General features: G+C 34.5%; 1 protein-coding gene across 2 annotated transcripts; it reads right to left on the reverse strand.

Annotated features, from left to right (window-relative positions):
- Positions 1-4,571: 4,571 nt before the first annotated feature.
- Positions 4,572-20,273, reverse strand: LOC149784537 (uncharacterized). 2 transcript variants are annotated; one of them, XM_089932623.1, is made up of 8 exons: positions 20,004-20,273; positions 18,821-18,893; positions 15,702-16,099; positions 14,793-14,929; positions 13,422-13,617; positions 9,917-11,190; positions 9,200-9,424; positions 4,572-7,626 (listed from the first exon to the last, which is right to left on the reverse strand). In XM_089932623.1, exon 8 carries the CDS (start codon positions 7,312-7,314, stop codon positions 6,355-6,357), a length of 960 nt encoding a protein of 319 aa, XP_089788749.1. In that variant the 5' UTR covers positions 7,315-7,626; positions 9,200-9,424; positions 9,917-11,190; positions 13,422-13,617; positions 14,793-14,929; positions 15,702-16,099; positions 18,821-18,893; positions 20,004-20,273; the 3' UTR covers positions 4,572-6,354. Both variants share the same exon structure in this region, with proteins under 2 accessions (XP_089788749.1, XP_089788750.1).
- Positions 20,274-24,516: the final 4,243 nt, after the last annotated feature.

Below are 24,516 nucleotides of genomic sequence, written 5' to 3' on the forward strand. Positions count from 1 at the left end.
TTTCTTTAAATTCTTTTTAGCCAGCATAATCTGTTTATTTTAGTGATTCTTGTTTTCAAAGCAAAATCATTTTCAAACGTATTCAGCAGGCATATGCACAAACTGGGATTCATTAAAACAAAAAATTATTGTTTGTGTTATCATGCTCATAAACCGGAGTACACAGCTGTAAGCCTGAGAAAAACCCATTGACCGTAAAACCAATAAATGTGTATTATCAGTTTGTTCACTGAATGCAAGTAAATAAAAACTATACTCAGATTTCACTTGTACATGTACGTGTTGCTGTGTTCATAACCTTTGATTCTCATACGTGATAGACCAGAAGACGTGCATTATTAAGACGAATCCAGTCATACCTTGAAATGAAAGTTGGTTCAGCCGTTTCGAAGAAAGGTGAATTTACGTGGCTTTTAGGGTTAGCGATTAGGGTTAGGGTTAAGCTTTTCTGGAGAAAACGTATGAACGGACAGGCCAGATTTAACAGGATTTTACTGCAATACGTGTATCATCAACACCGATAAAATGGTACCTGGATGATGCAAATCGGTTTAGCGGTTTGCGAGCAAAATAAGTTTTGGTGACTTTTAGGGTTAGGGTTAGGGTTACAGTTGTCTGGAGATAACGTACGAACTGAAATGACAGTCTTGACAGGATTTTCTCTGCAATATTTGTCTCATCTAATCCGACAAACAGGTACTCGCTCATGAGAATCTGTCAAGCCGTCTGGGAGAAAAGTGGATTTTTGTCTTTTATGGTTAGGTTTAGCGATGAGGGTTAGGCTTCTCTGGAAATGAAGTACGGACGAATATTATAGTTTTCACAAAGCTTTCATTGTTTGAATACCGGGTTCGGAAAAACTGGTCTGATTCCCCACAACATCCGGCCAATGTCAGTGTCATCGACTGTCTTTATTTATACAGAATTATACACCATCCCAAAGCTCTATAATTCATAATGAATACCGAAATTTAAGTGTGATTCAAACTAAAAATGTTAAGTTGTCCTTTTAATGGATTGACTTATTTCATCAAAATTTTAACTGAAAGCTGCTCTCGGTTTAGTCACTTTTTTTTCTAACATAATCCCGCATAGAGGAAAATCTTTTTCCATTCTAATAGCTTTTAAATTTAAACATTTGCGTGATTGAAGTGTTCACAAATCTGCAATCGTTGCTGGTATACCGAAAACCTTCAGAATGCCAAAACGTATTAAAATTTTGAAGAATATTTTTTAAAAACATTTTATTTAAGATAATATTTTATTTCATATCAAAGCAATTTAATAGATCTAATATATTATGCTTAACTTTGCAGCATTGTGTAAGAGGTCAACAGAGATAAATTAGATATTATACAAGACCATCCTTGAATAAGCATAAACGTTGCACAGTTCATTACATTTCACATACATACATCTTTCCTTATACACGAGGATCATATTGAATATGTCGAAAAATTAGTATTTGATATGATCTGTTAAGCAAGAAGAACAATCCAGCTAATGACTTTTGCATTCTTTGTTCTACTTGCATACTATTACCTTTATGCAAAGTTTCAGTAATCTTTGCCAAGTTTTTCGAATTGTAATTAGTGTTTAATTTAGAGTTACGGTTAGGTGTAAGTGTACGGTAACTTTAATTTGCACTGACCTAGGGATAATTAATAGTGTTCTTTAAAATGTTTTTAATAAGAAAAGAAACCTAAAGTTTTATTTTTGCAGTAGGCCCTGGCTAATTTATATGGAACATTTTTGGTCAAATTTGAGTAACTTTTTTTATAGATTTTCTCTAAATCAAATAGTTGTGTTAACGTCGTGTCATATGTAGTGATGTTCATTTATTCGTGAAAATTAAAGCCCAAAGATTTTAAAGGTTTTAATTTTATAATCTCATTGCCCTACAAATCTATTAGATTGTCTTGGTCTATTAGTAATTATGTTGGAAGGACCAATCACTTGTTTGACAAATGACTCTGTGACATTAAAATGGTTACGGGCCGGTTCATTTATATTGTGCTTGATATCAAATATGAGCCTCGCAAATTTGCCATTATGTGTTGGGTTTGCATGTCATACATAGTTTTCCGCATTTTCAAGATCTAGTAAGGTAAGTGATACTTTAATGATTGCATACATGTCATTTGAGATAGTATCTACATTAATCTATGAGAGTTTTGTTCTACAAAACATGGACAAGTGTTGCAGCTACATCCATTGCTAGGTGTATATAGGCTACACGAACATGCCTGCTTTGTAGTATCATTTGTTATTTTTCCAAGAAAACGTTTATAATAACTAAGTGCACTACAAGCACTAAATAAATATATTGTTGACCGTTGCAAATATTTTACAAAGTCTATTAAACATAATGTGTTTGGAATTAAAATTTCTGCTAAAACTTTTATCCTCCAGTCGAGGTTATTGAATATCTGCTTGGTAACAATGATTGTTCCATGGAGCATTCGTCAGGCACCATAGATTAAAATAACAGTCACAAAAGCTAGGATTGTCCTTAAAAGGTTATTGTTTTATAAATAAGCACATCTTGGGGATTATCTCGTATTTGAGGACTTCATTCTCTCTTTTATCAAGCGTAACAAGATCTATGCAGATTGGCATTGACTTTTGTACGTTTGACCCCAAAATCGCTTGGTTTCTTCCTTAACCGAAGTGCAAGTAATACTCAAAGTTTGCGCCACGTTGCTATGTACAACTATTGTTATTGTGCGGAAACCAATTTTCTTCTTTTAGCAAGTGATCTCAACCTTTGACATAAAATTCCACAACCTTCTTCCTCGCCTCTTGTGCAAGCAATAGCAGAGTTTGGGTGAGGTATGTCGTTTTCAACTTTTGTTTTTGCGCGGAAACCATGTTTTTAAGTCTTTCAGTCACCGTGCGTGCGTGCGTGTGTGTGTGTGGATTATGTCGCAAACATGTAGCATCATGTCCCTACCCCGGTATCTTTATCCTGAAGCCAGGCGTACCAGTTCTAACACTAACCTCTAAATGCTGAGCGCCAAGCTAGACAGTCTTTGTACCATTTTTATACCGCATCCGAGGCGGACATTCTAACCACTTAGGCCACCAGAGTGGTTTCTTTCAGACAGTGATCTTGATATTTGTGTTTTTGACCCTGAAATCAATCGGCTTCTTCCTCAACATATGTAACGTATCCAAGTAGTCTGGAAGTTAAGAGTCCCTAAAATGGAATGCCACTCTAGCGCAAACTAGATGTCACTGGAATTCAAGACAGTTTCTTCCCTTTGAAATACTGAGTGTTTAATATTCTTCAGTGATAACACAATTTCCAAATTACCTCCTGTGGTGGACATACTGTATGTCAGCTTGGCACAATTTTCATTTAGGACCAAGAAGGAATCATAAAGAGTGGTCATGTGGAAATCCCGTTTTGATATTTTCTATTTGTCATAACAATGGTAAGATACCAAGATGGATGCCATAGTGGTCACATCCAATATCACATTGGCAACATTTCTACCTATTACCAACTATACATAATAAGTCTTTTGATGAGAGACACAATGTTTATAAGACCAGCTGTCTGAAGTACTGACCAAAATGGCACCACAAACTAGTCTTCTGGCTAAAACCAAATGACAATATTTCCCTTCATTTTGTAAGCAACATTTCAAGATGGCCAGATACACCTATTCACTAAGAAATATCCAAAAGGTAATAGTGATGGATTGGTCATAAACTAAAAATGCTGCAAATCCACAACACTAGCGTGGCCCTACAATTGTTAATAATGGACCAACCATACATCATAAGAAGTCTTTTTGTGAAAAACGCATGTTTATTTTACCATTCATTGAAATATAGTAATAACAATATTTTCCAGAACGCTGTCTGCTGTGGTGGCTGTATTGGATGTTTGAATGGCACCATTTTCATTTAGGACCAATTAGACCCGAGAATGAATGTTTGTGTGTGTGTGTGTGTGTGTGTGTGGTAACAGAAGTACTAACAATCTTAGCGTAAACAGTTAGATGACAGAAAACACAGATCATCCCATAAACGCTTCTGTGCTGTGACCAGTATAGCTAAATAAACTCTTTAGTAGGTCACAGGAACATGATCTCAATGTACAACACACCACCATCCAAAGATGTACCTACAGTGCAAGTTTTCATTGCACTCCTGAAATCTGTGTTAATCATAGACAGGGAAGATGGCCAGATGGACTCAAGGAGTATGGCAACAAGAACATAACAGGAATACTGTGCATGGTACATTATAGTGGTTATAAATAACTTTGGTCATTGGTCAAGGTATACTACCCTGAACTAAACATAATGTACAGAAGACACTATTTTCACATCTTGATCCCAAATTCGATAGGGTTTATCTTACCCAAAGTGTAAGAATCTGCATAGTTCTTTAACTTAAGATGAAGGACAGTTAGTACCACTTTGCCAAAATGAATACAGTCAAAGATCAACTGACATCATAATATGTCAGCCTTATGACCAGAGCATAAATCATATATGTAAATACAAATTTAATCCAATGAATGAGAAATCAATTTATTCATATTTTGCATGGTAAAATATCAACACATTCACAACAAGCAAATCATTTATTTTTGCTCTTTTTCAAATACATTACAATTCTTAAATACAAACAATAATCATTCACTGAACAAAATAATACAGATCTCAAATATAAATGCATGTCAAAGCCTAAACAATGCATGGATCCATGTACTGTTATGGCAAACATATAAATGCATTATTTTCCAGAGATGACCAGCCTTGTAAATGCAACAAAATGATTTAAGTACAGTTCACGAAAAAAAAAATGTCTATTTACAAGTTTTCAGTCTAACATGTTATCAAGTATATTCTATTCCTTTTTAACTGTATAATGGCTATGAACCTTTCTTACCCAGAATTGTAACTGAGGTACATAAATCTTAAGCACACACACACACACACGCACACACACACACACACACACACTGGAAATACCACGCATTAGGCAAAGTAATATAAGACATAATTTCCAATCATGTAAAGTCCAAAATTTCCTTAAGCAAAACACACGCTTTCATAAAATTCCATTCTTCTCACAGCAACTGATACATGTACAGGAAATATTTTTCTATCAAAAACATATGCCCATTACTTCCTGTTTAAAAATCTCTGAACTTAGCATTCATATTTTACAAAAAATGTGTAAAAAAGTCCACTTTAAATCCATGACAGAAGACTCATTGGTATTTGATAAGTGACATAATCAGCATTACATTGGTAGTTACAGAAAAAACATTTTGGGTATTTTCATGAAGTAAATAAGTCTACAAAATCCTTAAGCATCAAATCATCTTAGAAAATGACCACAATAAAACAACTGGGAATGAAAATGATACAAAGAGGTTTCATATGAATTAATTTCTTTTAATTTATGAAAAGATAATGTATACGACTTTACACTTTTCCACATAACTGTAAAAGAAATGCTGTACGAAAATCTGTCGCATGATAAAGGAGGACTGACTTTTACATGTAACAAATATGTGGGGACAATGTGTCACATTATAATTAAGAACAGACACTTTTGTACAGGTTACAAATACATGGGGACAACATGTTCAATGTATACTCAATTTAAGAGTCTTGGAAAATAGATGAAATACTAATCACTGCAGTTTTACCACTGGTCTGTTTAATTAACTTAAGAACAGATTTGGTATATCATGTGCTAACCACAACACTATCTGAAATTCGTACCAAACATATCAAAATATTTATAGATTATCCAAAACCGGCAAACTTGAAGGATCTACATATTTTATTCTACTGTCAACATATTTTATTCTCAAACAACTTGCAATATAAATATATCCATTTTGTAAGAGAACTGCCTTAAAATAGTCTTAAGATGCATATTATGGACAGGGACAATAATTTGCTCAAAAATGGTACATCCATGTGCACAGTAAATCATGCATATTAAATTTGTTGTACTAGACTGATATAAGTACAGTGTGGTTAGTGTATCATCCAACATAACTGAAAGCTAATGTACATTTTTTGCAGAAGTTCTTTTTCTTCCGGCTCCAATGGTGCATAAAAAACTGCAAGTAGTGATTGAATTTACCCATTCCCATAGCTCTTGCTGAATATTTGATGTGCTTAAGAAAAGTATTTCTTTGCTCACATATTTCAGTGTTAATTATTTTTAACAACATGAGACGTAATGACGTGTATACTGGTGGACACTTATGGGAAAAGCCATGAAATGTATCATGAAAAAACGAGTGTTTTTCCAAAAACCAGGTTCTCGATTCAAACAGTAATCCTCAAGCTGGCAACTAAAATCATAAAATATTTATTCTGGGGCATTTTCCATGTCTGCATAAGCAGAACAAGTAGGATCTTTTCTCCCTTCATGTCCTGGTATCATATGATACACATAACAATGCCCATAATGCTGTGGGTCAAGCCAGAGAAATAAGTATGTTGTACCCTTCCTTCCCACTTCAGGGTATTTTTTATGGCATTTTTCTTCAGCTCTTGCAGGTTCATCATCATAAGTACTATTATGAGATATTTTATCCATTGTGTATTTTGGAGTTTCTCTTAACTGCTTACCATGGGGGGTGAAGTAATATGCTCTCCCAAATTTAGCAGGAGTATAACTACCTGGTTTAGGATTAATCTGGTCTGGTTCTTTACAGTTTGAAAAAAGCTGTTTCACTTTTGACACCAGATGGTCCAAAAATTCTAAAGTTGCTGAACATATACAAGTATACGTGACTGCAAATAATACATCTCTAATTTCAGGAGAAAACTTGGCAACTCTGTTTATAACATTTGTGTCTAAATTTGAATTTTTCCTAAGTAAATTCAAAATAGATTGGAAGTCGTCAATAAATAGATAGGGAATAATGCTTGAAATGGAATGATTTGAAGATAATATCGTAAGAAGAACTGCTAACTTTCTCAATACTCGGTTGCTACAACCATTTTGCAGAAAGATATTTAACAGTGACTGAAAGTTTCTATCAACATGTTGTAACAGAATATCATTTCGGTTTTTTTCCTCTTCTAAAGGTAGCTCATTAGCACTGCCCAAAGTACCAATCACTTTCTTAGAACGGTAGAGTAAGTGATTTCTACTCTGAACTTTATCCTTTAAATCATGATCACCCTGGACAAAGCTAATGAAAACCCTCTTATTCCTTCGATGACAAGGATCTATTGTAAAATCATTCGTTGGAGTCTCTATTGGTACAACTGTTGAATGTCGAATGTTGATGCCTATCTTAGTTCCATCAGCATCTAACATTTTGGACTAAATTTGCAAATGGAACATGGCTGTCTATAATCTAAATTGAACTTACTTATCCAGGAAAAAAACATGCAATAAAAGTATTATTAGACATAAAAAAGCAGAATTATGACTGACACGTTTGTAGAAGCTATTCATGATTGTACAATAGGAGCCAAAAGAAATATATGAGTTCAGAACATGGTCCACAAAGTCCCAGCCAATTTCATCGCCAGCTCCAGTATCTCTGGTAAGAAAGTGGATGACCTCTCTCTCTCCTGGACCTATGTCACAATCCCTAGTGCCATTTAAACAACGGCGATACCAAATCTAAATACAAAATAAGAAATATCAGAATCCTGATTAACACTTTAACAACTGTGATAACAAATCTAGATATAAAATCACACACACACACACACACACAAAATGTATCATTTATCAAATAAATAAAACATTATACAAACAACACAAATGTAAAAACAGATTCCTCACTGATAAAAAGTTAAGACTATTATCTTTTATACTGCTGGAAACACTAAGGCAAGTACACTGTCTTGACCATTGACCTGAAATCAATCAATTAAACAAAACTTTAAGTAATTCAAATATGACTGAGGAAAAGTATGAACAGACAGTGAATGTTCAAGGACCAAAATTTAACCAAATTTCTTGTTGCAATGTGACAAATATTTCCTGAAGATGCAGCATAACCAAAGTAAATGTACTTTTATTTATTGTGTACAGGATGTGATATTAACTGTCTAGTCCTGGTCCATCTGAACCTGTACTGAATCCCATTAACATATGCAGAAAAATCTGACACTAATACAATTTTTTTAGAATGAAATTTCATTTAAATTATGGATATTCAATTAGTACATACATTGTATAATTTTCCATAATAAGTAATATGCATATGACAACTTTGTATGATAGTCAAATAAATGAAAGTACATCAATCCTCGGTCCATACAAATACTGGAAGTCACAAAGACAATGATTATTCTGTAGTCCAGATGTTTTCTTTAGGCAATAACTTTTTATTCTCCAAGCAATTTATCCTTTCTTTATTACACACTAGTTGATAATGCACTAACTCTTCCATACAAAACTGATAGATAACCTCAGTTTTTTCATGTAAACATCATAGATTTTTCTCAAACAGTGTGTTCATGCTCCCAATCATAATAAGTAAAAGAGCTGATGAAAGATACACTAGAAAAATAATGTATGGTGACTATCTAATTAAAACTGTAACCAATAGTAAATGGTAATTACAGGTAATTTACTTCTGTTACATGCATATAGTTTGTATAATTGTTGTAATGATTTATGTCAGCTGTTGATGTGATCACGAGCATAATATTGAGCTACCTGAATGCATTTTACCATAGACCGTTATTTAATATTGGTTATTTTCATTCTCTTTTAAATACTTTCTCACAAATTAAGTTTGGTTTGGCATTTTACAGTACATCAACACAATGTAGTTTATTGGGGCAAAGTACCTTGCCAAGAATACACCACTGTAATTGTATCTGGGCTGATCCAATACTAATATTTGAACCTGAACCATCATGGTCATGAGACTGGCATTTAGCAACTGCAGCTCCAAACCTTGAACCATGTAAAAGTGAAAGCAGAGCTAAGTAAGCTAGAGCCACACTGATTTTAGTTCACATGCATGAGGTACACAGGTTAGGCCTCACTTTCAGTCAGTGAGATAATGCAATAACCAGCAATACCCTGATTATCAGCAATTGTTAAAAACATACACTACAAGCCTACAGAGTTTTATATAATAGCTTAGGAGAAAAAAAGAGACAAATGGATAAACAAAGTATTTGGAAGTGGTTGGTTATAGAAATGGGTTGTTAAGCTGAACACAGCATTTACTTACACCACATTTGCACATGTCTGGAACATTCGGCGGAGGCAACTCATGGTATCCACCATCAGGGGCAGTGTGAAGGTATCCATCAATGTCGCGGCCAAAACTGGCATCACAAAAGGTATGTCTCAACTGTATGGCCTGCTGAAGTAACAATGAACCATCTTGCAATGGTATGTGTCTGCTGAGGCTTTGATACTCCCACAGACCAGTATCTTCATTAAACTGATGCCCCTGTTAAAAGGATACATTAAATATACTCATTCTCTGAAAGGACTGTGTCCTGATAAAGCGAAACAAGAGAAATTGGTATTAAGTTTGGCACCTATTTGCATCCTCGTCATCAAAGGTAATATCCAACCAGTCAGAAGTTTCTCAGTGGATGAACCAAACATTATGATTCTGAATGTACAGGTTAACACCAAACCATGGGACTATCAGTTATCTATAAGTATATCCAACGTTAAATAATTTAAGCATTTATAGAAAATATTAATGTAATTCAGACTTCTTCTGAATATAATATTCTAATATCAAATTTCTGGGGACAATTTTCTATATAATTCTTCTGAGCTATTCATCAATTCAGATTTCATTTGAAAGAGTATGCTCGGAGTATGACTATAAGTGTCTGGTTTAATGGAATTTCAAAACTCATGGTAATAGAAAATTCCACGTCATAAAGAGTTGGAATATATAAGACGGGATATCAGCTATTGATAGTACCTTTATATCCTCAGCAACTGTAGCTGCTAATGCTGGTGGAATCACATCCTCTTCATCCTCATCACCACTAAAATATACAGAATCACTGGAATCAGCAGTTTGTATCAGTAGATCCATCCATGTGTCAGCATGGACTTTCAATTGATTGAGGTGAGGACAAAGGGTCTCAGCGTTGTCAAGATGGAGAACTTTACGTTTTGAAGATGAATAAAGTGCATTATAAAATCCAGACTGACAAGATAGACTATTGTCAGTGATATGAACAAACGTACATGTTTTGTCATCATCAGAATACACTGAGAACTTCAAAGTTTTATCAGATGAGGTTGGCATCTGGCAAATAGGCTCATTAATTTGATCTTTGGCAGCTTCAAGTTTTTAAATTATCTTATTTTCTGACCTGGAAGAATTATTTAATAGAGAAGGTATATGGTCGCTGATCAATTCATTATAAAGTCTCATATGGCAGCATTTCACGTCACTCAGATCTACCTCATCAAGATTTTCCTGAGGTATACTTATTGTGGCTAACTGCAGTAATATGCCATACATTCCACAGCTACAAGACAATTCAGTTGTGTTATCTATATCTGTTTTGGTCAAATGAACATAACAGTCTTCCTGAAACAGTCCAGTTGTCATACTAATTTCATTCATTGTAAAAATATTCACATTAGCTGCACTACGTCGCCAAATTACATGACCATTTTCAATCATTGCATATTTGAATTTATCATAACAAGATCTTTCTTCAGCTATATTTTCTGAAGAAAACTGAGGGTCTACAGTGTGTATGTTTGTCATCAATTCTTCAATTGTCAAACGTCTAGTAGGTTCATGACGTTTGCGTTTGGATGCAGGTGGAACTATGTCACCATAATCAGATGACTCGGGTAAACTTTCAAATGTGGAAGTAGACTGAGCTGGATCTAAGGCAATGTTTTTATATTTGGAGCAAATGGAATAGACCTTATCCATGTTACCCTCTCTAAAATTGTACAACACATGATTCCGTAGTAAAGCAGGTTTATACTTTTCTTTCATATCTGGAATTGATAGCCACTGGGAATAAGAAACTGTCTTGTGCTGCCATTTATGCCAATTTGGAAACATGGAGATATATTGAAGCTGCTGATCCCATGAAACTGGATATTCAAGTGGAACAAAGACATCTGAGAATGTAACTTGTTGGCACATACAACCTTCAGTTCTGTGAGTTTCAAAAGCGGCCTGAAAGGCAGTCCCATCAAAACATTTACTGGCAGAAAAAAAAACTGAAATGTAGGAAAAGAAAACATATTATTCTTTTATAGCATGCTAGTTGAAACAAATCTGTGATTAATATTTCTCGATGGAGATTTTATGCAAAACGTAAGACCCTGCAAAATGACTACACTACTAAAGCAATTGAAAATCTCAAGTACCAATTTTTTCTGTTTAGTGTATTTGTTGCAGATTGCAAATAGTAAAGCCAAACCCATCATGAGATCTCAATCAATTTCGTACCTTGCAAAAATGATCATAAGTCAATTACTCATGTCACATTTCAACAATATCATGCACATACTTGAATGGCAGCAAGTAACAGTGATCACTCACAAACACAATATTGAATCTTTCTTCCAGTAATTAGGCTATCAAACGGGTATTGTACAGATTCAGTTCTTATTAAAAAAGACCAATAACTAAGTCAGCAATTGAGCTGCAAAGACACAATCATTAAAAGAATCCAGTTCACATACAATGCAGTTAACCTAACGAATTGTATTTGTTTTTTTGAAAAGGCTACTAACAATGATGCTCACAGCTAGAGGAAATGTGAGCGATTTGGTCATATAAATATATACCAATGCCTCCTCAACATCACACCCTTAGCCCATGATGAAGACGTGTAGAACTTAACAGTACACAACTGTTTTAAAAAATGTGCAAGTGAAATGCCTGTAAAGGAACTTATCTTCTCATGATGAGCTGAACAAGTACCAAGTTTCAGGGCAATCCACTAAATACTTTGAGTAACTGCATTAACAAAATTTGGTCATACACTGTATCCAACTGTAATCCAAAAATGTCCACAACTCTTACAAATATCATGGGAGCACAAAGATTTGTATATGCAGTTTTAGATGAATATTGTCACATGTGCCAATTTTCATGATCCTTTCAAAAAGGCACCACAATCGGTAGCACTGACAAGATTTTAACAATGCATTCTGCTGCACGACAATACATGAGACTAAAATTGCAAAAGCAAAGTGAATTGTTTATATGAACATTTTCAAATGATGACTGTAACATGCAGTTACATGGCAATCCAATGAAAAATGTGAGACAAGCTGACTCCATAAAATCCTATCAAACTTTAATCTAAGAAAGTATCTAGCTCTAACTGAAATAGCAGCATATGCAACTTCCGATAATGATGAAAACATTTTTCCAAATGTCATGGCAATCCAATGAAATCTGGAAGATTAGATGATTCCTTAGATTATATTATGCACTGTCTTTAGATTGAAGTCAATAAAGGACAATAATTCTAAACTTAATTAGCGGAACAGTGATTTGATATATGCATTATTTTTTAATGAACATAATAGTTTACTGAATTTTTTTCATTACAATCCATAAAGAAAATGTACAATTTGCACTCACAAGTTTGTATCGTGCACTGCATTAATCTACAAAAGAAAAATGAACAAAAAATTGCAGAAGCACACTGATTCATTGATATATGTATCTTCTGATAATGACATTAGGATTTACCAAGTTCCTAGTCCAATAAGAAACAAAAGGACTAGTTCAGGGGGCAATTTTGTTGCTGGCTTGCCAGACCAATACCTGTGGGTTCTGAGGAAGGTCATTTAAAATTGATGGCCATCGGCCCAATTAAATTTTCCTCCATCATTATTTTCCCCTGATTGGGAGAGCCAGTTGATTTTCTGCAGGGCCAATTGATTTTCACACAAGATGGTCACACCAGCCAATGGAAAAAGTCTGTGTCACATCAACCCATGCTAACTGTACTAACAAGATTGTGACATTCAATGACTGAAAGAGCAATACATATAATAAAAATTGCAGGGGCAAAGGAGTCTCGGATTCGGATAATGTGGTTATGTGAGAAAGCTTGCCGGTAGCTTATCGTCGGTCGGTGGTTCTTTCTGGGGGTTTTCCGGGTTCTTCCTCCACCATTAATACTGGCCGCCATGTATAGCCTATCGTGTGCTAAAAAATGGCGTTACACCCTACAACAACAGCAGGGGCAAAGTGACTGGACAGTTGGTGCATATTTAGGTAATGACCAGTACATATAACATGTTTTATGGCAACTCATATAAATATATGAGAGACTAATTGTCTTAACAGTGTGCTGAATGGAAGGAAGGATAGACACATATGAATTAATATATGGGCATGGTTATAACAAATGGAAAATGAAAGATGGATATAGAAAGACTGATGGAAAAGGTAATAATGATTTCCTGCATTTCTTCTTAATACTTACTTCGCACTCTGCTTGTCTTTGTAGCTCTTTTTCTTCTCTATGTACTCCATCACCCCTATACACTCAAAATTATTTTCTTTGAAAATATTTGTTTGTACGTGATGAAGAAGATGATCTAACGACTTCCTAATACTGTTTTTATTTTGGAACAGTATTTCGGAATACCGTCTTCCTGTGGATGGTAATTTATTTGACTCTGTAATGAAACAAAAAAACAACACTATAAGCATAATATTACTGTGTTTAACTTGCCCACCACAGACAATCAAATGTAGGTTATGGCATGCATCTACTTGCCAGCATGCACAAGAAAAGATCCATACCCTCTGTCAAAAGAACTAAACGTGACTATTTCGATGCAAGTTATATACATGGTAAAATATACAAGGTATAGATGTTAAATTTCTGAAAATGTATAAAATGTACATAAAGTATAAAGGTTTTACGGGGATGAATGGTGCAATTTTATTTGCGGGTTTAGTGCTCTTTGTGGATGTCATTCACTTTATCTTACTTGTTTCCTTACTGTAGCTGCTTAATATTTAACAATTTGAAGGTCTGGTTAAATTGCTTTGATGTTGTTGCCATTTTGGTTTCTGGCAACTTTTCTCTTATAAAATGACCTATTTTCCATTTTTATCGCTCATAAGATCATGTGTTCTACTTTGTTTCCTCATGCACCTCTTGAAATAAAAATTACTTGACATCCAAATGATGTACTTGTCTTATGGAAACTACAAGACATTCTTCTGTTTAAGCTGTATTCTCAAACTTGAAGTAGGAGTTGGTAAGTGTATATTACTATGGCACCAACACTACAAAGTATAAAATTAAATGCACTATTAAACATTAAAGACAATCTTCTGTTCACATTTCACATCAACAATGCCTATCATGTTCTGACTTCACCGCTCCGGTGGCCTAGTGGTTAGAGCGTCCGCCTTGGATGCGGGAGGTCGTGGGTTCGATCCCCGGCCGAGTCATACCAGAGACTTACAAAAAGGGTACTAACAGCTTCCTCGCTTGGCGTTGAGCATTAAAAGGTTAGTGTTAGGACTGGTCGGCCTGGTGTCAGGATAATGTGACTGGGTGGGACATCATGCTACATGTCTGCGGCATGATGCCCCAGTGCTAGACATCACTATAAACTGGCACACTGCAGACATCGTAGCGATATGACTGAAACATTGTTAAAGCTACGTTAAAAATCAAAATCACATCACATCACATGTTCTCACTTCATTTTTGTTCAAAGTTAGGTTTTCAGATTTTGTGGCTTCTAAACACTTCAGTATTAACTAGAAAGCTTGCAAGCTACAGGTATATTTGGTCACGTAATAGTAAGAAGAAAGCCTTGAATAATGCACAAACCTGGCTCTGGCAACTTTTTGCGTTTCTTGGTTAGCAAATTAAAGTATTCTCCTTCAGCTGCTTTGATATCATCCAATGTAAATATGTTTTCCCAAAAAAAATCCTCGTTTCTATCGCATTCAAGCGCCTGTTTGATACTATCCAAACCATGAAAGAGAAAGATTTATAGGCAAAATGTTGTGCCTCGATTCTGGAGATAACAAATCATGCAGACAAAGACTCATCCGCTATACTGCTTCAGAATGAAAAGTTACCAATGTTTATCAGATGCAATACAATTATATATATATATATATATATATATATATATATATATATATATATATATATATATATATATATATATATATATATATATATATATATATATATATATATATATATATATATATATATATATATATATATATATATATATATATATATATATATATATATATATATATATATATATATATATATATATATATATATATATATACAATCAATAGATTGTCTTTAACAAGGAGAAAAGAACATTAAATATTTGTATAAACTGATATCCTGATAAAAAAGCTATATCTGTTAAAGATAACATTACTGTAAGCCTAATGTGATTTCATTAACCACACATATCAGAAGATTAATAACTGTTCTCTGACAGTCCTAATTTCAGTTTAATGCTAAATGAAATAAAACTACAAATTCAACTTCTAAAAACTTTCCTATCAGTGGGATAAACAAGGTTTTAAACTACACTGTTCTAACTTAACTGATATTTCAACATATGTTTTTATACTTTTATAGCTGCAACTAGGGTATGATAGTTTTTATCCCTCCCCTGTGGTTTATTTAAGGTGGTCATAGGTCAGATATAGAATCATGCAATTACAAAGAGATGTCGTAGAATAGAATTTGACAAATGCTTACAAACATAAGCACAATGTACCCTGTGCTTTGATCAACAGTTAACCATCCAGTAATTTGGAGCCAGTTTGAATGTTCCAAAAGCATGAGCATTTGCTTTCACGAGTCTCAAATGTAGCTATAATGTTGTGATGATGTGATTATCTTTGCTTTCAAAGAATCCACTGAAAATGCCGCTTTCAAAAAATCGTAAATAGTGCAGACGTCCCTGGCGAAATACAACACCATATGCACAGCCTTCTGACAATCCTGCTATTGCCATGTCCATCATACTCTTCTCCAAAAGGAACATGTAAATGTTTCTGGTAAAGTTGTCCTTTGGAGAAGATGGCAAAAAGCTGACTGCCGAGTCACTGCTGCATGACATAATTCCATGTTACGTCTGAGGTTGGAAGTCCACTCTGTAAACACACAAAATAAAAAGATCATATATAATTAAAACCAGTTTGTGGTAGTTTACAGACACTGCACACAACTGTTTACTTCATCATTATCTATAGAAATATTCACACCACCAATATATTATTAGTTCTACATATCTACATCTTATCCACCACCTTAACAAAACTGACTGAAGATAAAAGGATCTTTCAAATGTATAAGAAATGTATGTATATACATATATATATACACACATACACACACTGGTCCTGTTCTTATTATGTGGCCTTTTCAATTGAGGACTAAATGTTTTGTGCATAAGTGTATAGAATGTACATAGTACGGAAGTAAGAAAGTTACATACAACTTCAAAGCATTTAACATCTTCATTTAAAAGCAGCATTAATTATTAAAATGTTCTTGTCTTAAGAACAGACTTATTTCAATTGAACAACTGAATAATTCTTTTTCTCGACTTAAGAATGAAATGCAAGTGAGGTATATTTATCATGCAAATTGCAGAAACATTCAAAAATGTCATTTAAATCTTGGTACATATACCATGCTCTTTCCATTTACTCCATTTTCCAATGCTGATGAATATCCTCCTTATCTGTTACAAAAAATGTATTGGATTGGAGCCTTTCCAACATGAAGCGATTTGGGCCCCACACACCACCGCCAAGGATGTTGATTCGAATGACTTTAACTTTTCTTTTAAAGTAATAGGTCTCCATTTTCGTGATGAATTGTTAAAGTTTTCTAATGATTTTTTCCTTTTTTGCTAAGTACTGCAATTGATTATGAAGATGAAACTTTTGTGGACAAAATGCCTAGTTTATAAAGGAAGTGATGCATGAGTTGTCTCATGATTTTCTGGTCTTTGTCTGGTACTCAGTGCTGTTCAATGTTAATTTCTTCCTGTGTGCTAATCCACAAATCTATTTTTAGCCCATGAAGACCATTTTGTAATCCTGACATTTATTGATAATGATATATTAACCTTAGTGGTACACTCAAACCTGACACTGGGAAATATACATCAGTAGAGATAATCATGTTACTTACTGTACCAATCAAATATTGGTTTCGGACACATATTAAAATAAAATGTTGCCACTTGTGAAGTGAAAATCTTACATTTGTGCACAATTATAATTGCTGCTGTTTGCATTTGAGGGGTGGACTTTCTTGGGGATACTTTTAAACAGGAACTCTTCAGTGCCATGGAATTCTGGCCATAAAAAGTGGGTGGACACTGGTCAGTGAGACATTCAAGAGGGGGGGCCACTGTATATAAAGGCTTCTAATGTTTTTTGTTGGACCCGATTGTTTTAACAGGGCAAGGGAATTATAAAAGCATGAAAAAGACAATAGTACTGGCCATGAATAATACAGAATATTGATATATGTATTTCTTGAACTAATGTGTGAGAATATATGTAGGTTCCTTTCTGGATGTGCTGTTGCATGGTTATCATTATCAATTTATAACGTATTTCCCTTTCAACTTTTTTTATTGTAAAAAATATATTTTCTTACATTAACATTTAGTTCGGAATATTAACCTGAAACAGTAGTTTCTTGTGATTTAAACAAAATCAAATTTAATATTAATTACCAGGCTCAAGTCCATGAAAATGTATAATGCTTACATAGCAGACAAATTTAGTGAGTTTGATGGTGAACTAGCTCAAAAATAATATTCTGTTATGGATAATAAAGGTTATTTATGTTGCTTAAATCTTATCTAATTAATGCAAGCCATACAGGTTAACAACCCTGACAGTCTGTATTAAAACACATTATGATTTGTGGTGAGACAAATAAATGTGAGGATAATGGATGGATAGACAAGGACATGGAAAAATTATTCTACAAATATTCAAAAAGAAAAATTGTGAATAGCAAAAGGCACATCAGAATCAACAGCTTAATAAGGCTAACAAGTTTTATAAAAGATATTTTGAATTGTTTGGGAATGATGCCCTTAAACTGAAAATGTGCTTGACAGTCTAATACACAGATGGCAAGATGGAATCCATTTATACCTCTTTTGCCAACTTTTGTTATGTTGGGGGTGAAAACAAAATGTCACCAAAGAACTATTGTGAAGTAATCAATCCATAACAGGCCTGCACAGGGTTAAACTACTGGCATTAAACAGATAATATTCCAACGATTTGATAAGTTTTGACTACAAAACACTGCATTTGCATCATTTTTTAAATCAGTAACAGCTCCTTAAATGATTATATTTATTGTCACAATAAGATGTCATATCCTCTCAAGTTTTGATTTTCACTATGAGTTTCCAGTGTTTCACCATTCACTGAATGTCTCTTATACATTCTTAACTTTAAAACTGTTGGAAACACCTGGAGATTTGAAGGATAGATCCTTGCATACCAATTTTAAGTTAGTTTATATAACCATACAATAATCTAGCATTTATATTAATTTTAGAAACATTTTCTTGAACACCGTATGCATTAATGGACATTTCACCATAGCAACAACTCATTCACCTCTCCACTTTGAACAATATTTGAAGTGTCTTTTGTGAAGATAGAACAACAGAAACAAAACTATTTCAGCCTTTAGAAACCAAAACCTAATGAAAGCACTATATGTATCAGAACTGTTATGGAGGACAATCTGCAAATATAGTTGCTTAGTAATTTAAAACTTTTCTGTTAGTCATATGGAAATGGATAATGAATGCACACTTAGAGAACTACCTTTGTTTTGCTGCATTGTTGCTGTGTATATACCAAGTTCTGGACGGTCTGATGGAACACCCATGACAAGCACCTGCAAGAAAATAATATCCTTCATAAAATGCTGGGCGGAGATGGAAGTTTACATGCAGTGATTTAACCTAACCAATTAATAAATAAAAAAAAAAACACAATATGGCCACATGTATATGACATTGTATATGGGTGTTTATTATTTTTTTAACAATAGCTTTTACAAGTTTTCAGTCATATCGCTATGTCTGAATCCAGGCCAACCACTAACCTCTTAATGCTGAACGCCAAGCAAGGCAGCTGTTAGTACCATTTTTATAAGTCTTTTGTATGACTCGACTGGGGTTCAAACCTACAACTTCACGCATCCAAGGCAGATGCTCTAACCACTAGGCTATTGACACTGTATACAATCATTGAGCATATTTATGGATGTATGTATGTGGGGGGGGGGGGGTATTCAACATAACACCAGTACATGCCTTAAAAAGCCAACCTAATTTGGTCAAAAATAATTGAAAAAACTAACAAATTTCATATCCCTACTTGAACTCTGGAAGCTAATGCTAAATTCAACTAAAACAAGATGAAGAAGATGGAACAAACATTAAATCTTGTTTTAGATATAAATATGACATTTAAAATGATGTCTCATTATTACCTAACTATGTTGAGTGGTTGGCAGAGTTCTGTATTCAAATCGTTTGAAATAATGTATGACTATTTATCTCGGAATGCCAATTTAAAAAAGGAAATGTTATCAGAGCAACTCATTGATCTGCAAAAATTAGTTTACCTTCTTTTATTGGGAACTAAAGTGATTACTATCACCGGAAAAGATCATAAAACAGGGCAATATAGTAACATTTTCATATACTGGTCTGAGTATATTATTCCTTTTCTTAGTTTTACGTAGAATTTACCTTTATACCATATGCTGTATTATATACCGCTTATACTAAATAAACCTTATAAAATAAACTAAGAAGCTGGAGTCTTGTTTAATTCATTAATTTAATTTGATATGTCATACAACTGAGTTAATTATTAATAAAGTGCAATTATTGGGCGACAATACTGAACTTTCCATCAATGAGATTCACTCAATATTCATTTAAACATCTATAATACACACATTGGTGTAATCTTTTCAAGAAATTGAACTACAAACCTGTTCACTGCTCTCACTGCGTAACTTCTGATAATGTGTACTTCCAGAAGTACTGGACACGCCAGTGTTCATTCTTGATGGTCGATTTTCATCTTTTGACGCCATATTTACAGCTGCTGAGTTTGGTTTTGTGTGTGATGTCATGACCACGTGACACACTTTTTGGAAGAAATTACGCGATTGGTTCCAACGATTTCGCATGTTCATAGTCTGATTAAGAGCCGATCCTGCCCTCCCCCCTCAAAAAAAAAAATATTGGTGCTTACCCTCTTGATCCAGGAAAAGAAAGATGTTCTTTTGTGATAGTTTTCCTTAATTTCGTAGCATCACCCACGCGCACGCGCGAGCACCCACACGCACATTAACAAAGTTCAACCATTCAAAACTTCAAATCATGTTTAATCATGTGGGCTTATTTTGTCTTCCGTGTCCAAAACGGTACCTCCTCCTGTCAAGTTTTATCGCTAAATTTACTGTTTATTGATTTGATAAGTGGCGCTTCCTTGTTCACCTCGCAATGTTAACTTGTACTGAAAGACCTCGGTGCACCGTAAATCATCCTTACCCCTATAAAGGTGCTCGCAAAAGAAGGTATGGCTCCACGGTTATTTAGTTTCACATCTAGCATTGAAATGAATTCTTTTGTTTGAAGTTTTACTTAAACCTGCCAGTTTGGTGCGATTTAAGGAACATGTCAAACGTAGTTGCAGGATTTGTTTTGGAATAATATAACGAGACTGATCAACAATCTGTAATTAATATTTGTAGCCTTTCGAACTATGAATTACGATGATTTCATCGACGTGTAATATATGAGGGTTTGTTTTGATCTTATACGCGATTATCTTGGTTAGCAAGTTTTTTGCTTATCTGTAGTCTTTTTCTTATCAGAATTTTTTTAAATTTTGATTTAGTTTAAAGTAGAGCATAGTAATTACTCTAAGATGTAGTTTTATCAAACCTAGATTGGCGTACTTGCCATGCGACAATTGAATGCACAGTTATAAAATCTATCAATGTTTTACTTCAGAACAAGGGGTCCCGAGTAGTCGAGTGGTCTAAAGCGCTCTCCGTTACGGGTCACTACCATCTCACATCTTTTTACGTGGGTTCGAGTCTCCGATTCGGCAAATGTGGTTATGTGAGAAAGCGTGCCAGTAGCTTCTCGTGGGTCGGTGGTTCTTTCCGGGAATTTCCCTGGTTCTTCCTCCACCATTAATACTGGCCGCCATGTATAGCCTATCGTGTGCTGAAAATGGCATTAAACCCCATAACAAAAACAACAACAATTACTTCAGAATAAAATATGTAATCTATATTACTTGAAAAGATAAATAACTGAAATCAAGTATCCATTTTATGTGCGAGTACTGTTGGCTTGCAGGAAGAAGGTGCACTTGGGGTCTATGTCACGGAATTATATAAATCCCTTTGTCATTTATTAAATACATCTATCGGGTTTAATTTTGTGTGTACATCGATACCCGAGGGTGATATATGTATGCTGTACAATATTTCGAAACGGTGATTTCGGTTCATCCTATGCTGCACGTGGAAAGTGCTTTCGATGGGAAAAGCCGATATTCATCAAGCGCACCAACGACGTAGGGCTACATTGTCTGTCTATAAATGCTTCACCGTAGGACTAAATATGCACATTATGGAACGTCTTGTCAGTGAGCAGTCTACTTGCAAATCTTCATATGTAGAGGTATGTGAGTTATTTATTAAGTTCTTATGTATATTGTAGGTTATAACTATTGTACTACAACGTTTTTTTGTATATTCTCTATGGAGCTACGGCTTGCGTTGTATAAAGCAAATATTTTCTATTCTTGTTTGTGACTTAACAGGAAATGTATATTAGCAATAAAGTTGTTGTAGCATATGATTCTATCGGACACAGGTAATTTTACTTCTGAACCTATTTATTGCTTTGTAATGTTGTGCCGATAATGTAATTTGTATAGCTTACCGTATATAACGTCATTACGTGTTGTCGTATATGCCCGTGTCATTCTTAGTACATGGTATTAGATTTAGTTTCAGCTGGTCAGAGTCGACGGGGTACCAGCCTAAGCAGACCATAGAAGTTGGTTGACCATAGCAGCTGTAAGCTGACCGTAGCAGCCGTAGAGATGATTGAACAGTGTGTTGTTGGTTGAGTAACAGGTGATCGGGCGTTGCTGACTGATTGGTGGGCACTGATCGCTTGATTGATCAAGGAATTGTATGGTGATCGGTGAATACCTGTAATGCTTACTGCTTGATTGACCAGTGTAACTGGAAGCCAAGTGTTCTGGTGACGGAGTGTTCTGTGTAACTCCATACATGTGATCTCGTAGCCGAAGGCTGATTTCGGGGTTTGTTATACATAGTGCTTTGGGACTGTAAAGATATTTTGTATGTTATTTGTCCAATCGTATCATCATTTTACTATTTGAGTAAAGTACCTCATTTCTCACTATTTGAGTGAATACATTATTTTTCTATATGAGCAAAAGGCATCATTTTTACTATTTGAGTAAAACACGCCATTCTTTCTGTCGTGTGAAATTACCGTGAATCATTTTCACTATTTAAGTAAAACATATTCTTTTCGTCGTGTGAAATTACTGTGAATCATTAACCTTTGTCCTTGTACTGTGTAAGGTTATTTACTTGTATTCACATTTATGTTACATTATTAGGTTCGTGCGGATTGTGTTAATTTGTCTAGTCGACACTAGCAAAACATTTTTAATTGTATGGACATAGCTCTAGAACTTGTGCAGGAAAAATCTAAGTCTTCGTTTTCTAGAGCATGACTCTACCTTTGAACTTAAAACCATCGCAAAATGATGTGTTAAAAAGTTCATATCACCTTTGTTTATTACTACTGAGAGAGATACATAGACAGGGAGTCATTCAATGGACATACATAATGTGCTTCTATGCTTGGTTGGTCATGAAATTCACTTATGATTATGTACTGTAACAAGTACCAGAACTTTTCCATGCCATATGGAAAGCTAAATTACGGACATTAACTAAAGATATATATTTTATTAAAATAGTGTTACATTCATTTAATTTTTGTAACTGCAAGTAATTATTATCATAGATAATGCGGGTTAATGTAACGTTTGTCGAATATATATATCAATTATTAGATACAGCGGCGCCATGCCGTGTAAAGGATTAGAGTTGAAATAAAGATGGCATTGTTTTTGTTTGCTGTTGTTGCTGTTAACGATGCCTTTAACTCATTATTGGCTTTATCATGACGGGAAAGTGGGAGCTAAATGTCTTTTCCAAAGGTGCACAGAGGCTGGTGCGGTCAGGTATCACGGGTTCGATATAAACAATAATGTGCTAAAAGTGTTAGAAAGACAAAACATCTTCACCACATATGCATTACAATTATCCAGTATTTGTCGAATTCAGAATGTCAGTACAATAAACAAGATTAAATGCCCTTCGAATATGGTTCTACCGTGTGGCTGCCGACCGCTTTACCAAAGTCTTGGTTCAACTGATACATTGGTTTACTTTGCCTAACTTAAAGTTGGCATGTAGTTTTGTACAACAATCCTTTTCCTAAATAATATCATAGTACTATTATCCCTAAATTAAATATTTTGTTTGATAGTTTTAGGCAAAATGAAGTAGCGTATACACATTTCCTGTAAGGTAGAGACAATATGTACGTTACAGTTAATTTGAAAACAATCCTTTTACTCTACGAAAGTACCGTACAGTGAATGCCCATTCTTTGTAACGAAATTTCAGTTAAACCTTGAATAAAGATCGACTAAATTAGATCCTTTTGCAACATTTAATTTGCAAGCTGCAACAATCTACGTTCCTATTAGTTACTGCATCCATTATGTGATAAACTGTCAAAGAACAGGTACGTCATACAATAAAATGTCGTGTTCTTCTGAATATTTCGAGTTCAATACTGGTAGGAATAGAATAAATGCTGTGGAAACTGCAGCACAAATTATATCCGCGTAGTGAAGACGGATGTATCAACAGGTCGACAGCAAGAAATGTCTAACATTGTGTAAACTCGTGAATGTTTTTTTCTACGCATCCTCGCTCCACGATGACACTGTGATAAGAAATTTGTTCGTAGAAAATGCAGTCTGCTAAAATTTCTATCTTGGAGCAAGGCTGTGCTCATATGTTTTAGATTATACATTTGCCAACCGCAGTATTTATTTTGCTATTCCTATTTCCAACACCAGTCCATGTTCGATGGTCCGTTTTCAGCACATAATATAGCTATACACATAATGAATCTGTACTTTGTATAACACTATTACAGAAAGAATCATGAAATATAACATTTACTTTTTATAACAACGGGGGAGGAAACTGTCTTTAGTCAATATAGTCCTTTGAGGACTAAATCCAGTCATTAATTTTTTAATCAAATTCATGATTTAATTTATTGATCTTTCCTCGGATGACAACTCTTTTATGTCTTCCTTACGCTGTGAAACTTGGTGTTCGTTGGCGGAGTTAG

This window comes from Sinohyriopsis cumingii, chromosome 14, assembly GCF_028554795.1.
Source record: "Sinohyriopsis cumingii isolate HCF-2022 chromosome 14, ASM2855479v2, whole genome shotgun sequence".
Lineage (NCBI taxonomy): Eukaryota > Metazoa > Mollusca > Bivalvia > Unionida > Unionidae > Sinohyriopsis > Sinohyriopsis cumingii.